Genomic DNA, 27,825 nt, shown 5'->3' with positions numbered 1-27,825 from the left:
GGCACAAGCTGAGTTTACAAGCTTTTTACTCAAGTGAAAATACTGACAAAAAAAATCAATTAGGGTCATGTGATAGGCTTGGAACTGTCACGTGATAGGCTTGGAACTGTCAGGTGATAGGCTTGGAACTGTCATGTGATAGGCTTGGAACTGACAGGTTGAACATTGACTGAACTCTCCGAAAAAGTTTGATATTTCTATGTTAGAGTTGATCAGACTTATGCAGGTTACATGATAGTGATATAGGGGTAATGGGGTGGGCCTTGAAGTTTGGAGAGACCAAATTCGCTATTTTGTGGCTCCAAAAAAATGGAAGAACATTGACGTTAAAACGTATATCCCATACTCAAACTACTCTAATATATTGGTAATGTTAATATCAATGCATACCTTTTATGACATCACAATTTGTCTTCTGGCATTGTTAGAACAGTTGATTGCATAGTAGGGAGTTCCTGCACATATTATGATACATGTAATAAATTACATGACTGATTGGATCATTGATTAGTTATAGCTTTGTACCAGGTTTGAGTTCAGTCAAATGCAAGTGATAGTTAAGTGTGCTTCAGTAAGTAGACACTAGAGGGCAGTATACTAATTATATAAATTACATCATTAGATCGTTTATAAGTTATATCTTAATACCAGGTTTGAGTTCAGTCAATTGCAAGTGATAGTTAAGTTTACATCAGTAAATGGACACTAGAGGGCAGTATACATAAAGTAGAATACTGCGAGTACTTTTAATATGCAGAAAAAATTACATCCAAAAGAACATATCAACTCAGCTTGTGCCCTTTTAAAATGACTTTCAGCTCTTATGTTAGTTTTACACTGAGGAATTGTGACACCATAGAAAATATAATACAGTTGGGTCTAAAAAAAATTGTTTGGTTCCGGTTACCCGACCCCCGTCTAGTATTTCACTGCCAACCCGAAACATTTTTTTACATATTCCAGAAAAATAATTAAATTGTCTGGCGAGAAAGTGAATGCAGAAACTGACATTAACTTAAAAAGACAATAAAACTGTTCTTCCGATTTGTAATGGCTGTACATCTGATAGGAAACAAATAACAGAGACCATTTGGAAAACAACGGAAAACAACTACCTGAACTAGATACTCAAATATAAATAAGAATAAAAATAAATAAAACAGATGTAAACTGATTGTCTTCCACAAGGGCGAACCTTTAGATTGCTGTTCCTTCATGCCTTGTCGAAAAGAAAAATTCTGCGCCACCAGACATGATATTATATATCCATTAGTGAGGAAAACTATTAGGAGTTGCTGTCAGAGATACAGGGTAAATATCACTTACACTAATAATGACTATCAAAGACTTGAAAATAAGGCAAGTTTATTTCAGAAAACACTTTTATTTCTTGGTGAATGTTATTAACAAATCACGAAGGCATCACAAATGAAATTGAGCTCTTAGCAAACAATAATTTCTGCAAATCTGCAAATTAGATTAACAATTACAGCACAAACTATTGCCATGGAAATTAGTTTATATTTAGAGGTGTCACAGTTGGCTCTTGAAAGTTGAAGTTTATGGGTGCATATATCTTTTTTGTATATCTTCACAATTTAACAGCTAATACAATAACAGTTGGATGCAATTATTTCCATTTTCATCAGGTTTGCAAAAATATAATGCCAAGACGGAGTCCTCAACATGTTAGCACAAAACTATTCCATAGAGGTGAAAATGTGTTTTCTCATCTGGTGATGGTTATAAACACTGATAACTTGGAAGTTTGTTTAAATAATATTCTGATGTCAAAGTTCAGAGTTCAGAGTTCATAGTCATTCAGCATGTTTCGTCAGGATTTGCTCAGTGACTCTCGCCTTTCTTTCCTGCTACCTGTGGTAGAAAAAAAAATTGAGAGAAATTCAATACAATATCCATCTGTTTTTTTGTTGAAGAAATAATCAAGGGGATGGAAACCCAGGTAACCAAGATAAGACATTTTCATGGCTTCTGAGTGCTTCTTACCTCGCATGAAAAAAACCCAACTCAATGGCATGAGGCATAAATTCAATATAGTGTTTCTCTGAAAGCACACTTTGTCAGTGATGTAAAATTATTAAATGACTCGCCAGAGTCACAAGTACATGACAATTCCTTTATTTGGTGGAGTGGTGTTTAACTTACCCTTTTAAAATCCCCCATATTGGTTTTAATCAAGGTACTGCCGATGAAACTAAGATATTGAATAATGGTTGTTTCCTCGTCTCCTTGATTATCTTTAACAAACAGCTAGAAAAGAAAATGTAAAAACAGAGTTAATAATGAGATGAAAATAAACATGTATTTATTATGCTTGTGTGTGTCCATTATTCTCCTACATTTACCCTCTCGCCTCCTACTCTCAACTCTATCTTTCCTCCTCTTCTCACTCTCCCTCCTCTCACTCTCCGCCCTTCTCTTTCTCTCCCTCCTCTCACTGTACCTATGTACTCTCAACTCTATCTTTCCTCCTTCTCTTTCTCTCCCTCCTCTCACTGTACCTATGTACTCTCTCTCACCTCTCCGCCCTTCTCTTTCTCTCCCTCCTCTCACTGTACCTATGTACTCTCTCTCACCTCACTCTATCTTTCCTCCTCCTCTTTCTCTCCCTCCTCTCACTGTACCTATGTACTCTCCCTCCTCTCACTACCTATGTACTCTCTCTCACCTCTCCCTATCTACTCTCGCTCTCCACCCTTCTCTTTCTCCCCCTCTTGCCTCCTCTCTCCTCCCTTCCACTCCCTCTTCCTGTCTTTCTTCTCCCCTCCTCTCTCTTGCCTCTCATCCCTCTTCCCTTCTCTCTTGCCCCCTCTCGCTTTCCCCTCTTCTCCCTTTCACTCTCCTCCGCTCCCTCTTGCCTGTCTGATCTCACTCTCCTTCCTCCCTCTTTTACTATCTCCCTCTCCCCCTTTTCTCTCCTCCAGAAAGACTGATCAGACTTACCGTGGCACTTTGTACATTTTGGTATTTAACAAACTTCAGTGGTACAATAACATCTTCTATTACATCATCTTTGGTCAATCTATGTGTAAAAAATGAACTCAATTTACTCCTACAAATATAAATACACCAAGGACTGCCTAAACATTACAATGTAGCACAAACTCAACAAACAAACATCATTTGTTTAGGTCAAAGTTCAACATCAAACTTTTAAGTTTTATATAACATGTAAACTATGATGAAAACTGCCAACTGACATTAAACTTGCACCAACTATTGATTGTTTCAAAAGAAAACTGAAGACATTGAAGACAAGTATTTAATTGATTGTGAAATAGTGGCCAAACCATGAAATCTTTTGCCTTTCACAAGTTGCACTAAAACTACAACCCAAAACATTGTATAGCACTCCTAGTGGCCAAAACATGAAATATTTTGTCTTTCCTATTACTGGCCTATTCACATTTCACAAGTTGCACTGAAACTACAACCCGATACTGTATAGCACTCCTAGTGGTCAAACCATGAAATCTTTTGTCTTTCCTATAACTGGACTATGCTTATTCTACCAAGCCTAAGAGTTCATAAGTTGCACTGAAACTACAAACCAATACTGTATAGCACTCCTAGTGGCCAAACCATGAAATCTTTTGTCTTTCCTATAACTGGACTATACTTATTCTACCAAGCCTAAGAGTTCACAAGTTGCACTGAAACTACAACCCTATACTGTATAGCACTCCTAGTGGCCAAACCATGAAATCTTTTTGTCTTTCCTATAACCAGAATATGGCGTATTGGTGTGTAACTAACGACGTCCAAGTGAAATCCTAATCTATCCACAGATGATATTCATTTTTTGACATAATTTCAAACCATGAATAGTTTTAAGCAATCAACATTTAGAAATACATGTCATTAGGAAGGTGGTTTTTGGATGTTGATATCAATTTTTGAACATTTATTTTTTGAAACTCAAAACATGAATAATGTTTCACTTTCTTGAGCTGTTAGGGGCACTTTTTATCGCTACATTATTGCCACATTTCTGTGAATCAAAGAGACATCACAGGGAAGCAATTCGGACGTCTTCATTAATAGAAGATATTAAATTTGCAGATTTCACATATTTCCTGTATAGCACTCCTAGTGGCCAAACAAAGAAATCTTTGTCTTTCCTATAACTGGCATATTCTACTCTTAAAGCCTGAGTTTACCTTTAACCATAGACCCTACACGAAACTACAACCAAATACACTTGGTAGCAAGTAGATAGTTACAGCACATCTTGTGAAATCTAAACTTGGTAGCTTGTATCAAGTTTGGTTTTATATCGTAAGTATTTGAGAAGATAATGATATACTTACAATAATGTCTGAACTGGTTCATAACTGTCAGCTTTATCAAAGTCAAGTGAATTAGGTTGATTTATAAACACTTTCACTGTTTTTGGTGCTTTATCCATTTCATCCGGGTGACCATGAATCTTTAGTGAATGTAGCTTTACAGGTTGGTTGAAGGCTATGTGTATAATTAGCTATAATAAGATATAGAACATAGTCAATGTTAGCTATGCTGTTAGTCGAGATGTTACCCATGGTATCAAATCATCTCTTCACCCCGTCTAGCACAATGAGAAATCATGGCCCAAAAGTCGTTCATCCAATCAGCAAACTGTTACATGACGTAAACAGTGTATAAGTAGCATCCTGAGCTAACAGATTTACCATATTTGGACATTACGTACCCCCCCCCCCCCTCGATAAACACTAACTTATCATTGATTAGAATTCTGTGATTGATTAACAAAGACATGATGTTAAGTCTGTATTTGTAGCTCAATACATTGCAAAAAGCTTAAAAGTGTGTAAAAAGTTTGTTATTGTACATACAATAACAAAGATTTTACATATTTTATCAATCTCCTGCAATTTATTGAGTTACAACCAAGTATTTAGGATATGTTGTTTCATATTGATATTTCAAGTAGGAAGCCATGATAACAGTATCTTAAAAATTAAAAATCCAAAATAAATACCCAATCCTCATATGGCCACTTTAACATCATGTCTTTCAATTCTCATCCATATGGCCATTTTAATGACTGTGTAGGTGGCACCAGTTGAATTTTGAATTTGAAATTTCATCTGAGGACCTCAGTGAGCTAGACTAAAGGGATATCTTGAGATTTGATGCCATGGATAGCATCTAGACTACTACCTTGGTTGAAGGCTATGTAGCAAAGCATACTACATCAAGACATACAGCACAGCAATCACAATACAATAATGTACTTGAGTCAAATAAATAATTTTTTTTTCGGTCTGAGTAGCCTTGCTCATACCATATATCATGCGTTTATGGCCGTGATTTATTATCAATAAAATCCTTAATTGTTAGGTACATATATCCATGGACTGTTGAAGTGTTTGGATTGTATTATCATAGCTTTGGAGATATCACTTGTCAACAAATTATGGCCAGTAAAAAAAATACCGTTCAAGACAAAGTACCATTCATTATGCATAATTGATCCTACAAATTATGGATGGTAAAAAATTGCCATTCCAGACAAAATACCCATTTATTACGCATAAGTTGATCCTAAAAAGTGATATTTACCGTAGTGTACTCTCAGACCACTATTAAACGTCTTTTTCATGGTCTGAGGTGTACATGATAAAGCATGGAAAACATGCTTTCAAACTGTACAACATTTCACTTTGTATAGCATGTCACTAATTCCAGGCTAGCATCATTAAAACACTAGATATGAAAGAATTTGCTTTTAACTTTCATATTTTATGAACTTTCAATTATCATATCATTATGGTACTCACAACTACACATTTTTTTAAATTAATAGTTACATTTATAGAGTATACCAAATTTGCATATAGATATTGCTTTTGTTTTGCTGCATTCCAGGCATATCATGGGCTTTTTTTGTTCTTTATTGGAATAAAACAATTTTTAACATAAGTGTGTTATTTTTTTGTGAAATAGTAACTTGAGTGAGTGATTACAAACAGTTGGGTAAACAATAAACCTACTGGGAGACTACTAGTAACTGGGAAAACCCAAAAAAATAGGTTGGGGACATTTTCCTTTACAAAATTTGAAATGAAAAAATTCAAACCATTTGAGGACAATGAGACAAAAAAATTTCCCCAAGGGATTGGTTGGTGCCACTGCTTGTCCACCAATCATGGACTACCTTTAGCCAATCTCAGCCAATAAGAAACTTTATTTAAACTTGCATTTTCATTCATTCAGCTGACTCCACATTAAACCAACAGGAACTTTAATTGGCCAGCCCCTTGCTCTGCCACCAATCCTGGACTACCTTTAGCCAATCTCAGCCAATAAGATACTATGTTATTTAAACTCACCTGTTCATCACAGTCAGATTCTAAATGAAGACCACCTTTAGTAAAGATACTAGATAATTCATGATCATCACTTTGATTTAGACATTCACTTCCTTGTTTGTTGATGAACTGATTCAGGTCTACCTGTTGAGATAAAAATAGAATCAATCAATCAATTGGTCTATTAATCACACCAATCAGTCAATAAATCAATCACATCCATCCATCGATGGATCATTTGTTCAATCAATCATTTACACCAATCAATCAATCACAACAAATGCATTGCACGATTGGAAGTCGCTTATGTTGTTACATTTAGTCTTGTTTTGTCGTTATTATGTTTCAAATAACATTTTCATCAGGAAATGATGGAAAGACATGTTGACCTCTTTGATTCTGAGTTATTTTATAGAACAAAGACTAAACACCAGCAATGATAGAGAGGGATTTTACGGGTGAACCTAGGGTACAGTCAGGTGACAATAAATACGGAACGGGAAAGCAAAAATTATCAGGAAAAAAAAGGATCGACGCGGGGTATTCAGGGCACGCGCGCACTGACCAGAACCAGATATATTTCTTTTTTTGGCCTTATCACCAGACTTGTCTTGAAATGTATCTTTCTAAAAACAACATCCAGTCATACTACTTACATATCCTGGTACACTGCTTTCCTTGGACTCGTCTTCTCCGGCATCATTCCCAATCCATTGTTTTATCTTCTCTTGCAGTGCTGTTGGATCAGCTCCTCTCATCTCGTCTAGTTTTACTTTATTCCGGAAAAACATGAAAGTTGGCATGGCTGTCACTCCGTTGGATTGCGCTGTTTGCTGTTAATTAAAAATCAAAGTTTTCATTATAACTTATTCATAGTTTTCTGACCAATCAGAGTCAACCTTCTAAAGGACTTTTATTTATAACCACATATTTATAAGTTTGCCTTATAAGCTCATTAGCATATTACTGCTGCAACTGTCACTGAACTATTCTGATTGGATGATACCGATTCCTGCACTATTCTGATTGGATGATACTAATTCCTGAACTTTTCTGATTGGATGATACTACTACATACTGGCTTTGAATTCATAGCACTACATACTACTACATACTGACTTTGTATTCATAGCACTACATACTACTACATACTGACTTTGTATTCATAGCACTACATACTACTACATACTGACTTTGTATTCATAGCACTACATACTACTACATACTGGCTTTGCATTCATACCACTACATACTGGCTTTGTATTCATACTACTACATACTGACTTAGTATTCATAGCACTACATACTACTACATACTGGCTTTGTATTCATAGCACTACATACTACTACATACTGGCTTTGTATTCATACTACTACATACTGACTTTGTATTCATAGCGCTACAAACTACTACATACTGTATTCATACCACTACATATTTGAAATAGAATGTGCAGTTTGCAAGAATTGTTCAATTTTTGGCCAATTTAGGGGGGGGGGGGGGAATCTGAGGCCTAACTAAAAGAATTTTATTTTTTTTATCCTACACTGAACTATTGATCTCAACTCCCCCCGCCCCCTCCCCCTCTTAAGATGTCTGATATCTAATAACATACAAAGATTCTGACTTACCGAACACTGATCGACATCCACTTTCAAGAATACAGCTGCAGGAAAGGCTGTACTGAGACGTACAAAATGTGGGGCTATGTTCTGACATGGTCTACACCTAAATAATAAACAAACAAACAAACAAATATGTAAGTACATATTACCATGAGTATAAAGTTAGTCTCAGGGGAGATATTTCATGATGACAGGACAGTATTCAGGTACAAAAGTGTACTCCAATATCTAATGACAGACATACTACTCACATGGGTGATCACAAAAATGTATACTTATAATCATTTTACGTTATATCTCTTACCACTGCGGTCAGGGTTCGATTAAATTTACCACACTGTAAGTAAGAAGAGTGTCGTTCAGTTTGACTCTACCCAACAACGTAGGTTTTCCCTGGGTACTCTGGTTTCCTCCTGCATTAACATTGAACCCTGGGAGGGATGGCCCTCACTGGACTTCTTGGGAGACAAGTGTTTAAATGCTTAAAGAACTATCCAGTATAAATAAAGATTATTATTATTATTATCTCAGACCACTATAGGGAACAGACTAGGAATACCTATTGTATTAGGTGTGAATGGGGCTATTAATCCCTCTCCCTACTGTCATGATCACCCTTCAAGCATGTCTTTCTTTTAAACCCTCTCCGAAAAACTGTTGAACATTGTGCAAAATGATACTTTGGATCTTTACGGTGTTTTGCAATTCACTCAACCAGTTTCTATCTTAAAAGGTCAAAGGTTTACCGTTAGTAAGTGTAGTCTATGACTGGAAATGAAGACTGTTAAGCAGTCAGAATCAAAATCACTACATTTTCAGATGAGTTATGCTCTGTTGAAGTTGATTGTTCCTAGCAACCTTTATGTGTGAATATATAATAAGTTATTTTTACAAGGATTTTGAAACGTCAATTCAAATATTGTGAGATTATTGGGTTTATTCCTCGGGTAGTCAGAATGTGAATTATCGAATAATCTATTGCTATACTGTTGTAAGCATGCTACATTTTGCTACAAGTTCTTGTGAAAAATGGATACTACTGTAGGACAGGGAATAGAATAAACTACACTGTCAACAAATGTCTGAATTCTTGGCAGGCAAGGCATAATATAGCAGAATAATCCACCCAACCACAGTCTCTCTATCACCCAACTTTGCGATTCAGATCTCAATGGCTTCCGTCTATTTATGTTTACGTTTAATGCAGGAATTGTAGCTTTGCTTTGAGTTAGACATCATTACGAAAAAAGTACAAACGACAGAAGAAAAAGTCTTCAAAATCATATCAAACGCTACAATTATTGCAGTTACTCAGGCCCAAATGTCACGTTACTTTACGTGATGAAATGTAACATTGGAACTTCATTCATAAACAATGGCCCCTAATTAGAATTAAAAGATATCGCTACAGCAAATAAGTGACAGCATCACATCAAGGGAAGAGCCACATTTCTAGTCTGTTCTTTATAGTGGTCTGAGGTCACATGTAATCTCTAACCTTAATTAAAGTAATTAAAAATACACACATTAAGTTTGTTTAAATTCAATAGGAATGTGCGTACCATCATATATAGTGACTCCAAAGTAATTCATGACCTTCAGACCTACCCATAGACATGTTACTTGCATTGGTCTTTGAACAAATGATATTTCATGAAATCATTTTTTCACTAATTATGCTAATTAAGAAAACGTCATATTTCACCATGTTCCACCACTGAAATTTTTCTAGACTTAAGATGTTATTCAGCATAAAATTCTGAGCAAGATGCACTAAAAATTATTTCTGTTGCAATTATGTCCTGGTTTGGCCTAAATTTACGCTAGATTGCCAGGACTATAATTCACAAGTTACACAACCATTTTATTTATTTCAGTCACTGTGTCAGTATGACAAAGTCAATTTGATTTCGGTATGACAATTGTTCATGTACTTATCGCACTTTCCGGTGAAATAAAGAATGTCAAGTGATTTGAAATCTTTACTTTACGTAGAAGTTCTGGTTGCTGCCACACAAAGGTACATGACTTCACACTTTTTTTGTGACTCAGTGTACGACATGTGTCGACTATCGTTTGACATTGCGACTATGAAAACGTTCGTGAATTAGTAACAAATTTTCTTACCAAGTCGCCGTAAAATCAACAACAACTAGCCTGTTACCAGCTGCTGTTAACTCGACTGGAAACTGGGCATCTTCTGTAATCTCTTTCACTGACATATTTGATGTGTTATTGCCAAACAAATAACACAGGTCTTCACACGAGTGCTATCGTCGACGACGCCGTGTGCACTTCCTGAAAAATGGCTTCCAGTAAACGCATGCGCAATTGTCTGTTTAGTCTCGATAGAGGGCGGTGTTCATAACCAAAGAGATGATATGAAAGTTTTCGGGAAGTTCGAATTTTTGCCAAATGAAGTGTGAAATGGATGTATTAGAAAATAATTTGTTGGCGTTCAATATAAGGAATGAATGATGTGGATAACTTTTAATACCCTGATGTACATGAACATAATGTGTATTGTAATATTTTTAACATTTCATCTATGTATTAGCTGAGGTGGTTTTTTTTTCATTATTGAACTTTTTTTGTTCCAGGGTTTAACCTCAAAACAAATGCTACATTTCCTTCTGTACAACCTGAAATAGACGGATGTGAGGCAAAAGTTAGCTGCAATAATTGTATCCTCAGTTTTGATTTTGAGTTGGGTTTTTTCCTGTTTTTGAGCTTTTTTGCTCCAGAAGTTAACCATAAACCCTCAGAACGAAAAAAAAATCAAAAACAGAAAAAAACCTCAAAATCAAAACTAATGTTAAAATTATTGCAGCAGCTATCTATGCATTCACTATATCCAATGCCTTCTGTACCATAAAACATTATTATCAGTATTATTATTAGCCAAGGATAAATTTTGTTTTACACACACACACACACACACACATACACACACACATACATACATACATACATCTATGTACATACATTCATACACACATACATACATACACATACATACACACACATACATACATACATACATACATACATACACACACAAACATACACACATATACACACACACATACATACATACATACATGCATGCATACATACATACATACATACATACATACATACATACATACATACACACACATACACACATACACACACATACATTGATAAATACATTGATATTAAAGTAAAAATTTCATTTTATTCAGATTCAGATTTTGTATGAAAATAATAAATTGACACTACATTCTACTAAAAGAATTGAAAAATTCATTTAAAAACAATTTATTCCACATAAGATGTTGTTTTAAAAACATTATTATACAAGATTGTTTAAGTTTTAGATTGCTTTAAGTTCTTATGTTAAACATTTTTTATTTAATAAATACATTTATGAAATATTGTAAAAACTAAGATTCTGAGTTTGCATTGTTGGCAAGATATGTATGTTGACCAAACTCAGAACCTTAGTTAAAATGGTCATATGGATGAGGATTGGGTATTTATTTGGATTTTTAATTTATAGAACAATTTTATCATGGCTTCCTACTTGACAAATCAATGTGAAATAACATCCACGTTAATACCCATTTGTCATCCATATGGCCAATATTTACAAAATATTGTACTGCATGTAAAGATAGGTATGTTGGCCAAACTAAGAACATTCAGCCAAGAAAAAAAAGAGTGACCTAAGGGGTCTTGTCATTACGAGTTGTTAGACTCATAGTGACAACCATCTAGGTCACGAGTATTTTAAAGAGTGACCTAAGGGGCCTTGTCATTATGAGTTGTTAGACTCGGAGTGATAACCACTTAGGTCACGAGTATTTTCTGAATGAAGAAAAATATTGGGGAATAACATTAATTATACCTCCTAAAGCATAATTTTGGAAAATTTAGGAAAGATAACGGTGAATTGGAATGTTTTGACTCATATTTTCCAGCAATGCAAAACCAGTGATGTAGAATGACCAGGGATCCATATTATCTGTTCAAAGACAATATCTTTGGTCTCTCTTTATCCATCCTGTTTGCATTTATCAATTTTACATGTCCAGTCTGTTATATAAATCCTATACTTTCTGTTCACATGCAAACAATTACATGTCCAGTCCGTTATATAAATCCTATACTTTCTGTTCAAATAATTTCCATTGTATGTGGTATAATCCTTATTCTTTCCTTCTTTTCCTTCGACCTCTCTTTTTCCGTCCCTCATTCCCATTTATCACTTTTACATCAGGAACCACTTGCTCCGTTAGCTTCTCCTTGTAAAGTTCATGAAGATGAAGTTCATATTCGTTAAACTTTTCCGTCACATCTTCATTTCTGAAGTCAAACCGACCGACAGCATTCAAGGTAACGTAATGTATCAGGATGATAGCGTTCCTAACAATCAAGTCTGAGCATAGAACAGCCAGGCAGCATTTAAATAAAATATTACCATATGATGTACAACTACCACCATTATCGTAATAATACAACAATGATCCAATGATAAATATCGCCCATTGCAAAGGAAAAATAAACAAATACGTTGATCTTATAGATTTCATTAAAGTATTTTCCTTCCGTGAAAGTTCCTCAAGTTCTTCTGTAACAAAGTCTTTTCTCTGTAAATTAAAACATCAGACAAATTATTCTTCAGGTAAAATATAGGAAAAAATCATTCTGAGAAATTTTTACAAACTTTAGTTTGTGGAGGTTTTATTTCATTTTACTCACATTATGTATAATTACCATGAAGGTGTACTTACAAAGACAACCAAACTGAAACTTGTTAGTCATTCATTGTTCAGTGCAAGTCCTTGCCACAGACACACATTATCTCATGGGAGTTAGCAGACATACATATATTAGTATCCAATAGCATTATTTTATCAATAAACCCAAGGGATCACATCTTCGTGTTAACGAGTGCTCACAAATGAACAAACAGAAAATGTAACAGCCAACAAGAAATCGCACCATGTACACTACATCAGATTTTAATCAGATTGCCTTCTGGGTATTTTTATGTGCTTCTGTGGATAATGATGATGCTACATAAATTAATTATTACCATCAATAAAGTAGCCATATGGATGAGGATTTGGTATTTATTTGGGATTTTTTATCTATGAAATATTTTATCATGACTTCCTGACTTGAAAATCAATGTGAACTAACATTGACAAAAATTTGTGTTTGCAGCTACAGAGCAAAAGCTAAAAAAAAATATGTACAAACAGTTTGTTATTGTATGTACAATTACTATAATTTTAAATATTTAGTATGCTTTTGGGATTTATTGAGTTACAAACAAGGACTTGGCATATGTTATTTCAAATTGATTTTTCAAGTAGAAAGTCATGATAAAATTGTTTTATAAATTAAAAATCCAAAATAAATATCAAATCCTCATCCATATGGCCACTTTTATACCAACTACATACCTTGATTATAACGTCTAGTGATCCACTTGATTGCTTCCTTTTCCATTTTTCCATTTTCTTTCTCTCTTTATTCAGTTCTTTTTCCACTTTGACTAGAATCTTTTTCCTCATCTTCATTTCGAGCATAACGTCCTTCAAGGCACTAATCTTCGGTTCTAACACCCAGTCACCGACAACAAGTAGAAAAACCGCTAAATGTTCAATAATTGAAAAGTCGTGGAGCGAACTCCATATTGGCAGTACTGCGTTAATAAGAAGTATTACGTCATTGAAGATCAAAAACAAAAGAACAACCCTGACAAGTGTCGTGGTTAAACTTAAGAGAGATGATTTGACTCCTGGATCACTTCGTGTACGAATGACGTGTCTATTTACGACACGCACTATTTCACTTCGAATCATTCGTATGTGATGACAGACTTCTTGAGGGACGTTTCTTGTTGGATGCACACCTAAATGAAACAAAAACAGAATTTTTAGCATAATTTTTAGTTCATAGCCAACATTTTATGCAGCACATTTAGAAAGCTATTTTTCCTCCCAAATATAACAGAGACCTTGAACTTCCAAGTTCACATTTAAGGTATGAAAAACAGTTGTCTGACAAAGTTATTAAAAAAGTTGGTCCAGAACAAAAGAATAATTCGATGTAATCCTCATGGCTTCACTGATAAGATAACATTAATGTGAGAACCTGGTATTGAAACCCTGGCCTTTAACTGATAAGATAACACTAATGTGAGAACCTGGGATTGAAACCCTGGCCTTTAACTGATAAGATAACACTAATGTGAGAACCTGGGATTGAAACCCTGGCCTTTAACTGATAAGATAACACTAATGTGAGAACCTGGTATTGAAACCCAGGCCTTTAACTGATAAGATAACACTAATGTGAGAACCTGGGATTGAAACCCTGGCCTTTAACTGATAAGATAACACTAATGTGAGAACCTGGTATTGAAACCCTGGCCTTTAAATGTTTAGTGATTTATTTACTATTCAGCCAGACATTTCTGATAACTGTGTGGACTAAAAGTATATACCGTGGTACAGCTCAGCAGTCATATATCTGAAATACCTTCAGAAAATAATTTACAAAGAGATAGTTTGTATGCTTTGTGTGATGTGAATGTGGATAGGGTGGTGTGTGTGCATGTCTGTATGTCTGTATGTCTGTATGTATGTATGTATGTATGTATGTATGTATGTATGTATGTATGTATGTATGTATGTATGTATGTGTGTGTATGTATGTGTGTGTATGTATGTATGTATGTATGTATGTGTATGTATGTATGTATGTATGTATGTATGTATCATATGTATGTATGTATGTATGTATGTATGTATGTATGTATGTCTGTCTGTCTGTCTGTCTGTCTGTCTGTCTGTATGTATGTATGTATGTATGTATGTATGTATGTATGTATGGATGGATGGATGGATGTATGGATGGATGGATGTATGGATGTGTGGGTGTGTGGGTGTTGTGTGAGCAGAACTGGCTACTGTTCTGGAGGTGACTGGAGGTGTTATGTGTGTTGGGATGAGGAACATGTTTTCCCTGTTTGTGAGGGGAGTGATCGATGGGGGAGGGTGTTCAAATGTGTCAATGGGAGAATGTGTGTGGGGGTGAGGGTGTTGTGGAGAGGGGATATATACAACAGTTCCCTTACCAATTTCATGCACAGATCTTGGTCCTTGTGGTTCTTGTGGCATTATCAATTTACAGCAATTCCAACTCAACATTTTCTTGATATCTGCCTCTACATAGGAAGAAACAGTATATTTATGTGTCTCACTAGATTTGCCGCCCTTTCTCAGACAGTTGCTATCTCCCACTCACTGCATCTTTTTCTCTGTTATCAACCTCAGTGTCTGTCTGAGTGTCAGTCTCTGTCTGTCTATCTAGTCTATCTATCTAGTCCATGTATGTATGTACGTACGTACGTACGTACGTACGTACGTATGTACGTACGTACGTATGTATGTATGTATGTATGTATGTATGTATGTATGTATGTATGTATGTCTGTCTGTATGTATGGTCTGTCTGTCTGTATGTACGTACGTACGTACGTACGTCTGTGTCTGTCTGTATGTCTGTCTAATCTATCACTCAGTATAAAATAACACAATATTCAAAAGGCCAATGTGTGACATATTATATGAGAAAAACATATGCAAAAATGCATAAAACTTAAATCACACAGTCTTGCTATCTATCTATGATAGAGGAACTTAGTAGCTTCATCTGAGGGGTCCAAAGGAAGTGTTTTTTTTATTAAAAGGGGTGGTATTTGTGTTGCTACGACATCCGTCCTACCTACATCTTACATCTCTCTTACGGATTTCCTGTCTATTATCATGTATATATTTCATTCATTCATTGACTGCATTGACCTGCAACGTACATTTATTTAAAATGACTTCCGAGAAATACTTACCAATAAGTTTATTATCTGTGATGGCGTTTCTGTCTCCATTTTTGCCCGGTTTGTGTCTGATTTGCTCCAGTAAAGCGTCACGAACGATGCAAACACAATCAAACCGTTCTAGTTTCAGCAAAGCGTTCACTATGTCGTTGAACGTCGTTTTCGAGAGTTGACCTTCCAATGCCTTGAATGTTGGACGTTCACATTTTTCGCCAAGAAATCGAACGGTGTTGTGGAGTAGTCCAAGTTCCTCCAGAAAACATCTATAGTCGTTTCCAACTATATTTGGAACATCAAGTAGAGTTGAAAGTCGGTGTGCAACGCGGAAACTGCATGGGAACTCATCAAACGCGAGACAGCCAATGGTTCGCCTTGTCCTTTGAGTCTGACACTGAGTCGAATCCTCGGCCCCGCTGGCCATATCCGAAACCGCGACTGATGGTATAATCTTTCTTGATAAATGCAAAAATATCGATATGTCTCTAGAAATATAATTACAACGTCCGAAGACAACCGCTTTTCAAAACCATATTTACTGGTAAGTGCACGCTACGAAGTCCGAAAGGCGAACAACATGTTATCGCCCAGAGCAGAGCTGAATCTGGAATGTCTAAACATCTCTGCATTTCCGGGTGTTCACCGTCGTGTGGTGGCGCTCAGCGAAAGTGAAATTATTTCGCGTCATTATAAACCATAAATGGCAATCGTTCACAGACATACATATTAATCATCTACAGATAAAAATAAACATCTCAATAATTGTGTCTATATGAAAGAATAATATTCCGTCGTCAAAATCCAGTCCCTGAACTGTTTGCTCAAGGCGGGTTACTTTGTGCGAAGAGATACTAAATCCGAGGAGTGTAAACAGTTATACCACAGGGAGCAGCGAGCATGTAACTGATTGATCGATCGATCGATCGATCGGTTGATGTATTGATTGATTGATTTATTATTTGGTTGAATGATTGATTGATCAATTTTTGTGGTGCAATATAACTTACTTTATGTGTGATATTGATCAATTGACTCATTGAGTTTTAAAACTATTTCTTTTTCTTTCCCTGGTTACTTTGCTCTCAGCTGTTGATCTCAGACCACTAAAAGTCTGAGGCTGTATGTAATTCTCTCCTTGCTTTATTGACTAAATAAAGACGCCTTGTCCATTCTTCTAATCTTATCTTAATTAAAACACCCCTTATCTTAAAACTGGCAGGAGATCACTTACATTAACAGTTTGCTTTATCTCTCATCTGCTGGGAGATTATCACACTGGACAAACACTCGATCATGCATAAACTAGTAAATCAATCAATCAATACATCAACCGATCGATCGATCGATCAATCAGTTACATGCTCGCTGCTCCCTGTGGTTATACGCTGAATCACAGACGTGTGTGTCTATAGTTAGAACAGGGATTTCCCCTTCACAGAGAAATCCTGGAATCGATCACAAACACATATGATATGTACGTAAGTTGACCTCGATGACTCACGAATGGGTCAGGTGGATATGTCGTTGTCACCACAGACAAGGACAAATTATATTAGTTTGTTTGTTTTATTTGTTTAATTCATTTCTAATGAGCACTTTCAGTTCGGATTAGTATTATTGTACAGTATACGTACCGTAGTTTTGAGTACACGTTTTACAGAATGCAAATGTTTACTTTATAATACAGCAACATTTCAGTGCACTGTATTCCACCCCATCAGCCGCATGACTGGAATTAGTAGACACATAACGTGTTACTATAAATAACTTATCCAGTTCAAGGCCTGTCGTATTCACTACAGCATCTTTCACAATGTTGAATATCGAAAGGTAACAAAGCAACTCATTAGGGAAACTTATTTCAGCCGAAAAAAAAATCGTTAGCGTGTATGATGTATCCAGTGCACAGGCATCCCGAGATATGTATCAAAATATTTTTATCAGAATACAATAAAATGTCGATAATATTGTTAATGTTGACGTATTCTTTCGCGGTGAGTGGACATGCGCGATGATAGAAATAAGTGTAATTTTACCCCTTCCATATATAGTTGGCTAAATACGTCAATATTAACGATATTATCGACATTTTATTGTATTCTGATAGAAACAGTCTGAGTCATAACTCGGGAAACAAATGCCTGTAATCCAGTGCCTCGGTGAAAACTAACCAGTGACTACAGTATTTAGATATCCTTGCAGGTATAAGTTCTCACCCAAACACCTCCATATTAAACTTGACACCATCAAACTATATATTTTATTACAAATTACAATTGGTGTGTCTGGAAAGACAATAGTTATTGGGGGTTTAATATACCAAATTAAATGTGCAATTTTCGTTAACTTTTGAGTTGGGTTTTGTAGAGATCACCCACTTCTTTCGAGTTATTTAAAGTTCTGTGGAGATCCCGAAGTTGTTTTGAAGTGAATTTTGTTGAAATCACTGGTTTTATTTGTGAAATCTCAGATCACTATTAAATGAAATTTATGTTTGAGTTTGTTTCATTTATTATGTCATTACCTTGGCAACAGGTATTCATCACTATCACCACTGACAACACCCTGGAATGTAACATGTTCACTCAGGGTAAAGCCAGGAGCGAAGATGGTTTACTACTGCGTTCGTCGATTCCATCGCCGCGCCTCAAAAAACAAACAACATGGACAACATGCGACATGGTAAAAAAAATAAGGGGGGAGGGTACTGCAGTGAGAAAGCGATATCCCTTGTCGGCAAGTGATTCGACTCCGAGAGACTGTGTTCAAGCATAGAAGGTCTACCCAAGTGGTCTCAGGGCAAGTACTACTTCCATGGTTCAAGTGTTTGATTGGAACCGTTTTGCCAACAAGTACAAAACTCCTGCGCTATTAAGAATGGTTTCGCCTACAGACGCTACGTTTAACCCAGGGTTTAACCTTAGGTCACAGGTCGATGAGGTATTTCCCTGAATTCTATTTATAGCCACACACATGATCACTAAGTGTATCTTTCCGCGTAAATAACTCGCGAAAAATCTCCCAACCTTAAATAATTAGAACTAGAGTGCGGCAAAATTGATTTAATGTACACTTTTTGTTTAATCTTGAATTTAATTAATACTAATAATAATGTTAATATTTATGTTTTGTTTAAGATAAATTAGCCCTGTGCGCATTAATTTGACTGATGTGTTGAGTGCAGCGGTAGCCATGTTTACTTCAACTGTTCTGGTATCACGTTTACCGTTATACCATACATAGACCCCACATAACACGAAAGTAGGGGCCAGGCGTGTAACAGCTGACCTGCCAAACCGTTTTGGCGTGTGAACTGTTATGAATTTACAAAGTTAATGACAGCTGTTTATTTTGAAGTGTCGTCAATTTTTTCTAACTTATGGCGTGTCAAAATGGGAATGTCACTGCAATCCTGGGTACAGACGTACCAACCACGATCGGTGGACTTCCATTCCGTGCCTTTCCGTCAAGTTATTTGTTGGCAAACAAACTTTCTATCCGACTGGATGTAGACCACCCCCTTGGGAAGGACTACCGTAGTTTCCTCCAGGAACTTGGACTCGATCATAATACCGTTCGCTGTCTTGGGGAGAGATACAAACATCCAACTAGTGAGGCTCTGAATGGCTGTTTTTCCGAGAAGACATTGCGTGAGATAGTGGACGTTTTGCAAGATCTGGGACGAGAAGACTGTATAGGTGTCATCGGAGAAGCAATCATTGACCAGATCAAGCGAAAAGTAGAAGGGTGCAAAACTAACAGTCGACAAGAGTATCTACGTAGTAAGTAAATATTCATCATACATTAGTCTGTAAAGTACATCTAAAGGAAACAATTCTGACATCAATGAAGATATTTATTTCATTCATATTCACTTTACCATGCAGGAATACGTTCGAGTGTTACCCTGAAGAAGGCAACTGTTCCATTGCCGAAACGTCGGTTTAATAAGATCATCAGAAGATTATAGTGACTGGTCGAGACATCTTTAATTTCTACCTCACACTTTATTATTATTGTTATTATTTGGCACTTGTTTATTACATGAAGTTAGAGTCTTCTCCTTGTACATGTCATCTGATATAAATTGCTGTCAAAATGTTATAAAACTTGTCAGAATTTTCTTGTACTTCTTTGCAAATGTAAAAATTAATATCTGGATATGTAAAAAATGTAGAGAAAACAGTATATCACATGTCATCATGATCACCTTTGTTTTCAAGACAATCATTATTTCTTGTATGTAACCATAATTTAGTCAATAACAGAGCATGATTTATGAAAATTTAAAAACATCCCCAGCCCAGCGAATATACTTACATCTTTGAATGTATGATATTGAAGATAGAAAAACATATTTTTTTATTTTTTTATTATTTCACCGTCAAAAAATGGTTATTTTCTTACAATCACTATTTAGAAAATATACACAAAATCTGTAAAAATAATGGAATTTGTGATAGATATTTTTATACTCTGTTTATATGTACTATTGTAATTTAGGCCTAAAAAATTAATTGTTTGGTTCTGGTTACCCAACCCCACCAAGTTTTTCACGCTGACCCTAAACTTTTTTTAAGTATTCGAGAAAAAAATAATAAAATCGCAAAAATTGTGAAGTTTCATGAGAAATAGTGGATGCGGAAACTAACATCAACTTAAGACAATATAAAACTATTCTTCCAATCTGTAATGGCTGTACATCTGATAGGAAGAAATAAACAACACAGAGATCATTTGGAAAACAATGGAAAACCTGAACTAGACACTCACACAGAAAATATATAATAAAATAAAATAAAAAATCTACCTACCCTTCCTGTTCTAAAATTGAGCGTAATCGGAACCATACAATTTTTTTTTATTAGGCCTAACTATTGATGACAAAAAAAAGATAACCCAGCGTCACCACACTTTTTTAAATACCAGAATTGAAATGCTGACCCACACCTAAATTTCGCCATTTTTATACAAATTTCTTGTGAAACTTTGAAAAATGTAAAGAAAATTGTTATAAACTTTGTACATATATGTAATATAGTACTATTTCTTTATAATGAGTGTAGGAATACCAAGGTATAAAAGGGGTGGTTAGGTTTTTTTGTTGTTGATTTTTTTTACAAGAGTGTCTAGTTCAGATAGTAAATGTTTTCCGTTGTTTTCCATATGGTCTCTGTGTTATTGGTTTCTTCTCATCAGATGTACAGCCATTACAGATTGGAAGACCAGTAGCAAATTTTACAGGGTAAATTATGACAATAGTCAAAATTAGATCGAAATGTCTCTATCTAACATTTATATATATTATTTCTTCAGAAACTGAAATCCTGGAAATGCTGAGTTGGGATTGTACTAAACTAGTTAGACCACAAATACCAAGACCAGTCTGTGCTATTGGTAAGATATCTATCTTGTAACTCTCTGTGTCTGTAGCAACAACATCAATCTGTGAAAACTCATGTGGAAATAAAGATAAATAACAAACACTAATACACCCACCCACCCACCCACCCACCCTACCTACCTATAACCTACCTACCTACCCACACTTACCCACATGAGTGCATTCATGCATATGTATGGTACACACACACACACACACACACACACACACACACACACACACACACACACACACACACACACACACACACACACAAAGATTTCACCCTCTCTGTTACTAGGGATACTAAACTAGTAATTATGGTTATATGATACTACTGTCAGCAAATTAGTGTTTGTAAAATTTACCAGAAACTTTTTTTCATCACAAAATAGTTGTTCTTCTAATATTTAATAACAGAAAAATAAGTGAGAACCAATGTTTATGGATTCGTTCGTACTAAGTAATGAAAATTTCGACTCACACAGTCAAAATATTTCTTGGAAGTGAATTTTAAAAGCCTTATGTAGTACACCCCTGACAATGCTGACGAGACGTCGGCAAAATTCATTACTAAGAAAAAAAAGTTTTTTGTATTTTGCTTTAAATGTAGGAACCCAGTCGTCCCGATCAGGAATACAAGAAATATGCCATCACATTCGTATGATTTGGAACGGACTGGTCTACGTAATGAAAACACACATTATTCGTACAAGGACCGACCCTGGAGTGAAGTCATCACTTCTAGCGTTAACCACCTCACTAGCCAGATTTATTCTATTCTTTCTATTCTGTAATGATCTCATTCTATCTATCAATGCTGCCGTTCCATTTTGGAGTTCTGTCCATGAGTTTTCCGTTATTGAACATTTAGCGGTCTCTATGCTTGTGTTGGGAGACTGGGTTTTAGAACCAAAGATTTGTGCTCTTAGAGATATTATCCTGGAGATGGAAATTCGGAAACAGATTGTGGAAAAGATGGGAAAAGAGATGAAGAAAGTAGGAAAGAAATCAAAACACAGCCAGACACCTCCAGATACTGGAATTAGGGTATGTAGAACATTTGTAATATGTCCATATATGGTACATTTGTAATATGTCCATATATGGTACATTTGTAATATGTCCATATATGGTACATTTGTAATATGTCCATATATGGTACATTTGTAATATGTCCATATATGGTACATTTGTAATATGTCCATATATGGTACATTTGTGATATGTCCATATATGGTACATTTGTAATATGTCCATATATGGTACATTTGTAATATGTCCATATATGGTACATTTGTAATATGTCCATATATGGTACATTTGTGATATGTCCATATATGGTACATTTGTAATATGTCCATATATGGTACATTTGTAATATGTCCATATATTGTACATTTGTGATATGTCCATATATGGTACATTTGTGATATGTCCATATACGGTACATTTGTGATATGTCCATATATGGTACATTTGTGATATGTCCATATATGGTACATTTGTGATACGTCCATATATGGTACATTTGTGATACATCCATATATGGTACATTTGTAAAGTTTTAATTTGAATCTGACATGGGTAATGAAATGAAATTAATGTAAATTAAATTTGATATTGATAGATTTTTCAATTTATATCGACAGAAAATGGAATTTGTGAAGAAAACCTGTAGTGAGGAGCTGAACGAACTTACCGATAAGAAGACAAAACAAATGCAATCAAACCGATCAACGTATTTTTTCATATTTCCGATTCAATTAGTAATATTTTCTATGGGCGTAATGTGGCAATATTACGATACAAGTGTCTGTACATCTTACATCAGTCATTTGTATAAATGTTGCCTGGTTATTTTATTCTCGGATTTCAGTATCAGAAACGTACTCATTGTTATGCATTACATTAATTTTAACGCAGTCGATCGGTTTGATTTACGGAATGACTATATCGAGAAACGGTGTAACGAACTGATAGACTATCTCTATGAACTTTATAATGAGAAACAACCACATCGGAAAACACCACGGAAAAGCATGTCTATGCAGGAAGGAAAGAAAACAGGGAAGCGGAAAAAGTTGTTCCATAGCGCAAGTTGTGATTCCGTGACGAATGTAAAACATAGATACGTTGATAAGGGTATACAGGTTGATGCATCTAGTGCCCCACTGTCTCTCTGTGTACAGTGACACTGTCTCTCTGTGTACAGTGACACTGCATATCAGTCTAGTGCCCCACCGTCTCTCTGTGTAGTGACACCGTCTCTCTGTGTAGTGACACCGTCTCTGTGTACAGTGACACCGTCTCTCTGTGTACAGTGACACCGTCTCTCTGCGTACAGTGACACTGTCTCTCTGTGTTCAGTGACACTGTCTCTCTGTGTACAGTGACACCGTCTCTCTGTGTACAGTGACACTGTCTCTCTGTGTACAGTGACACCGTCTCTCTGTGTACAGTGACACCGTCTCTCTGTGTACAGTGACACTGTCTCTCTGTGTACAGTGACACACTGTCTCTCTGTGTACAGTGACACCGTCTCTCTGTGTACAGTGACACGGTCTCTCTGTGTACAGTGACACTGTCTCTCTGTGTACAGTGACACCGTCTCTCTGTGTACAGTGACACTGTCTCTCTGTGTACAGTGACACCGTCTCTCTGTGTACAGTGACACTGTCTCTCTGTGTACAGTGACACTGTCTCTCTGTGTACAGTGACACTGTCTCTCTGTGTACAGTGACACCGTCTCTCTGTGTACAGTGACACTGTCTCTCTGTGTACAGTGACACTGTCTCTCTGTGTACAGTGACACTGTCTCTCTGTCTACAGTGACACTGTCTCTCTGTGTACAGTGACACCGTCTCTCTGTGTACAGTGACACTGTCTCTCTGTGTACAGTGACACTGTCTCTCTGTGTACAGTGACACTGTCTCTCTGTGTACAGTGACACCGTCTCTCTGTGTACAGTGATACTGTCTCTCTGTGTACAGTGACACTGCATATCAGTCAACTATACATGTACATGACACTGAAATAATGACGGAACTCTAATATCATTGTTGCCATCCTTTGAAATGGCCATGGATGATAAAATGAGAGTTTTAATTTAGAAAACATATCATGTTATCCTCCTTAACTTGAAATAGAGTGAAATAGCATCAACAAAGTATTTGTAATTCAATAAATTGCAAAAAGAGTGGAAAATGCTGTAGTAACAACATCTCGCACACTTTATTTATTTATTTTACAATTTATTGAGTTACAAACAAAAGCTTGGTATATGTTGTTTCACATTGTTAGTAGAATAATTAGTAAATTTGTTTTAGTTGAGAGGAATAACAAGAGCAACATCCCATGACAGGATTCTAGACTTATTAACTGATTTTGACAGTGGACACACTTTTCTTTGATATTTTGTTGAATTCAATTGGCTGAGTACTCGTATATAAACCTTCAAATGAAACACTGATTTTGATTGGCTGGGCCATATCTACCTATTAGCTATATCTTCAAATGAGACACTAATTTTGATTGGCAGTGCCACTGGTACCTTCAAATCAGACACAGATTTTGATTGGTTATTGATTCATGAAGGATTATTTAAATTTATACACATTTTTTCATGTGACAACCACAAATATTTAATATCACAAATTATGATGCTTAGAAATGAATTATTTAAAATTTCTCAAATTAATATCACGTGTATTTCTAATTTTTAAAATTATTTTAAAACAAACATTACATACAACTATTTCATAAATGTACTATGAAATATATTTTAACCATCATGAACAGAATATTTTCACTTTCATCTCAGTTTTAGATTTACTTAGCCTGTTTGTGTGTAGACTCAGTTACCCATGGTAGACACTCACCACTGAGGGCGCTACTACGAGTCCTTTCCAAGAGCAATGCATGCAGGGAAATACTTCAACAACACTTAATTTCATCAATCTACAGTGTAACAAAATATCAGAGTTTTCCAATTCTACAGAGTGAATTAAACTATTTGAACATATTGGGAAATATTTCACGACCGACATTGTAGGCTGAACTATCCAGGTACCTTCTCAACAGGTTGTCACTTCTCAAGATTAAGATGCATTAAAATGACTCCATTTGAATGGCTGTTATAACAGGCTGAGTAGATGACAGCTATGGAAATCACAGTCAGCGCATTAAACAGACTAATATTTACTATTGACCACATGGCTTGAAATTAACTTTTTTTCCTTGGTAGTCCCAGTGGCTACCAATTTCAGAAAGTGGTAGCCCAAGGATGGGTACCAGTAGTCCCATATTCCTAAACTGAAAACAGAATTCCTGTATTGGAAATACATGTATGTGTGTTATCAAATTAATGTCTGTAAATTTTCCATCCTTTAAATCATCGCATAATCAGTGGTAGCCTGAGTGGGCTACAAGCTGTAAGTTATGGTAGCCACATGACAAGAATTGGTAGTCTGTGGACATGGGACTATGGTAGCCCCATGACAAGAATTGGTAGTCTGTGGGTATGGGACTATGGTAGCCCCATGACAAGAATTGGTAGTCTGTGGGCATGGGACTATGGTAGCCCCATGACAAGAATTGGTAGTCTGTGGGTATGGGACTATGGTAACCCCATGACAAGAATTGGTAGTCTGTGGACATGGGACTGACAAGAATTGGTAGTTTGGGGACATGGGACTACTGTTAATTTTGAGCCCTACGGTCATTTGAGAACATTATTTTACCACAACTGAGCTGACATTTTGTATATTACATTAATCAGTTGTACTACATTACCATTGGCACATTTTATAACTTAAATATGACCTGAAATCTACAGTTTTAGAAAGTGATTATTTCACTACAAACTTTATATTTATCATTGAGATAACGTAGCTGTGCAATACTGTGAAGGGATTTATCTTTATATTATAAGAATGCAAGTGTGACATACTCGGGGTATAGTCTAGTTCCTGGTGACTGTATTCCAATTTTACACTACGTTATCTTCACACATTACGTCTAGTCAATGTCGTTACTCAAGGCGTTAAATGTGGTTCAACTCCATGGTGAATTAAGCGCAAACAACGTATGTCAGTAGTAATCCATCACAAATTGACACGCTGTCGTCATCGCTCATTAATATTCATTGGTACAGCTGTTTTGACTATTGTGGTAATTTAGGACAAAATAACAAGTTGTCGTTCATGTTACGGCTTCTTATTGTTCTCCTTGTAATGACAAAATACCTTGAATTTCTTGAATGCACTGACGTACTGAGATTGTTATGTCTTCCAAAAAACTCTTGTACAAGCGACCGCCATTTTGTTTGTTGACAATGCATTATGGGAAATCAAAGGTCAAATGTTGTTGACCTTTCTAGGACTGATATGATATGCAAATGTCCAACTGAACTCCACCTTCAGTCTGCTTAAACTAAAATCACATGGGGACGCGACATCATCATGTTTATATGAACACTGTAAGGGGGAGCACAGATGTCTGTACGAGAGTAACAACGTTGACAAGACATAATGTGAAGATAAAATAGTGAAAATCGTAACATGGTCGCCAGGAACTAGACTAGGAATAGCACACATCGTACTTGCAATATTTTCTTCAGTAGTGAATAGGGAACTTGCAATCCAGACTGAGCATGCTCAGACGCAATGGGCTATGGGATTATCTGTGGTTATTGTAATACCTAATCTGGAGCTACCGATAAAATAAACCTCCCACAATGGTCAGGGTAACAATGAATTGATTATTTGTGGTTGCTAACAATATAACATTATTGTTTATAATACTAATTGATTAGTATTTATTACCACATTTCCCATGATGCAACATTCAATATGGCAGGTTTGCAAGTTCCCTATTACTATAAGTTTACAGTTTAGTCATTTTCTACAATCTTCCTTGTTTACCATTCATACGGTATACTTTTACACCAATACAAATAAACAATCACTTTTACAAATTTGGATAGATTATCATTATATGAAAGGAAATAAAGTGACAAATTTCTATAAGAAATGCTTGTAAAGACTACACCAAGTCTTTTCTTGTAGTACAACTGCCGACATTAAACCGTGGACGTATGGAACCTGTTACAAACAGGGAATGTAAACAAATGAATTGGATTAATAACACGTGGCTCAGCATGTTGGAAGTACAGAGACTTGTATTACACACCCTTTAAGTTGTTTATATACACACAGACAATTCACCATTCCTATTATAGCACTATTGAACCCCTTGTTCAGTTGTTCTACAAATCATAGACCCTACACGTACCATACCGTACATGTTTATGTACAAATCAACCCCATCAGAAAGAGAAGTAGACTGTAAGATACACCATGACGTTTCACCCTCACTGGCTAGGGGTTGGCCAATGTGTGAGGGCGCCCCGTCAGGGCGTACCTTACAGACTAGGTTTGGCCGATGTGTGAGGGCGCCCCGTCATGCCATACCTTACAGACTAGGTTTGGCCGATGTGTGAGGGCACCCCATCATGGCGTACCTTACAGACTAGGGTTGGCCGATGTGTGAGGGCGCCCCGTCAAGCCATACCTTACAGACTAGGTTTG

The 27,825-nt window shown here is 36.0% G+C and overlaps 3 protein-coding genes across 3 annotated transcripts; 1 reads left to right on the top strand and 2 right to left on the bottom strand.

Annotated features, from left to right (window-relative positions):
- Positions 1-1,345: 1,345 nt before the first annotated feature.
- Positions 1,346-10,262, bottom strand: LOC144449883 (thioredoxin-like protein 1). Its single transcript, XM_078140430.1, has 8 exons — positions 10,089-10,262; positions 7,968-8,064; positions 6,992-7,168; positions 6,357-6,479; positions 4,332-4,501; positions 2,965-3,043; positions 2,167-2,271; positions 1,346-1,875 (listed from the first exon to the last, which is right to left on the bottom strand). Exons 1-8 carry the CDS (start codon positions 10,181-10,183, stop codon positions 1,846-1,848), a joined length of 876 nt encoding a protein of 291 aa, XP_077996556.1. The 5' UTR covers positions 10,184-10,262; the 3' UTR covers positions 1,346-1,845.
- A 959-nt stretch (positions 10,263-11,221) lies between these two features.
- LOC144449940 (uncharacterized) lies at positions 11,222-16,474 on the bottom strand. The gene is made up of 4 exons (XM_078140493.1): positions 15,868-16,474; positions 15,097-15,186; positions 13,418-13,869; positions 11,222-12,595 (listed from the first exon to the last, which is right to left on the bottom strand). Exons 1-4 carry the CDS (start codon positions 16,274-16,276, stop codon positions 12,155-12,157), a joined length of 1,392 nt encoding a protein of 463 aa, XP_077996619.1. The 5' UTR covers positions 16,277-16,474; the 3' UTR covers positions 11,222-12,154.
- Positions 16,475-19,104: 2,630 nt separating this feature from the next.
- LOC144450285 (uncharacterized) lies at positions 19,105-23,483 on the top strand. The gene is made up of 4 exons (XM_078140883.1): positions 19,105-19,634; positions 21,169-21,249; positions 21,849-22,285; positions 22,888-23,483. Exons 1-4 carry the CDS (start codon positions 19,232-19,234, stop codon positions 23,428-23,430), a joined length of 1,464 nt encoding a protein of 487 aa, XP_077997009.1. The 5' UTR covers positions 19,105-19,231; the 3' UTR covers positions 23,431-23,483.
- Positions 23,484-27,825: the final 4,342 nt, after the last annotated feature.

Source organism: Glandiceps talaboti, chromosome 19, assembly GCF_964340395.1.
Source record: "Glandiceps talaboti chromosome 19, keGlaTala1.1, whole genome shotgun sequence".
NCBI classification, from domain to species: domain Eukaryota; kingdom Metazoa; phylum Hemichordata; class Enteropneusta; family Spengelidae; genus Glandiceps; species Glandiceps talaboti.
The sequence above is the reverse complement of the archived record's forward strand: the minus strand, read 5'-3'. Positions and strand labels throughout refer to the sequence as shown.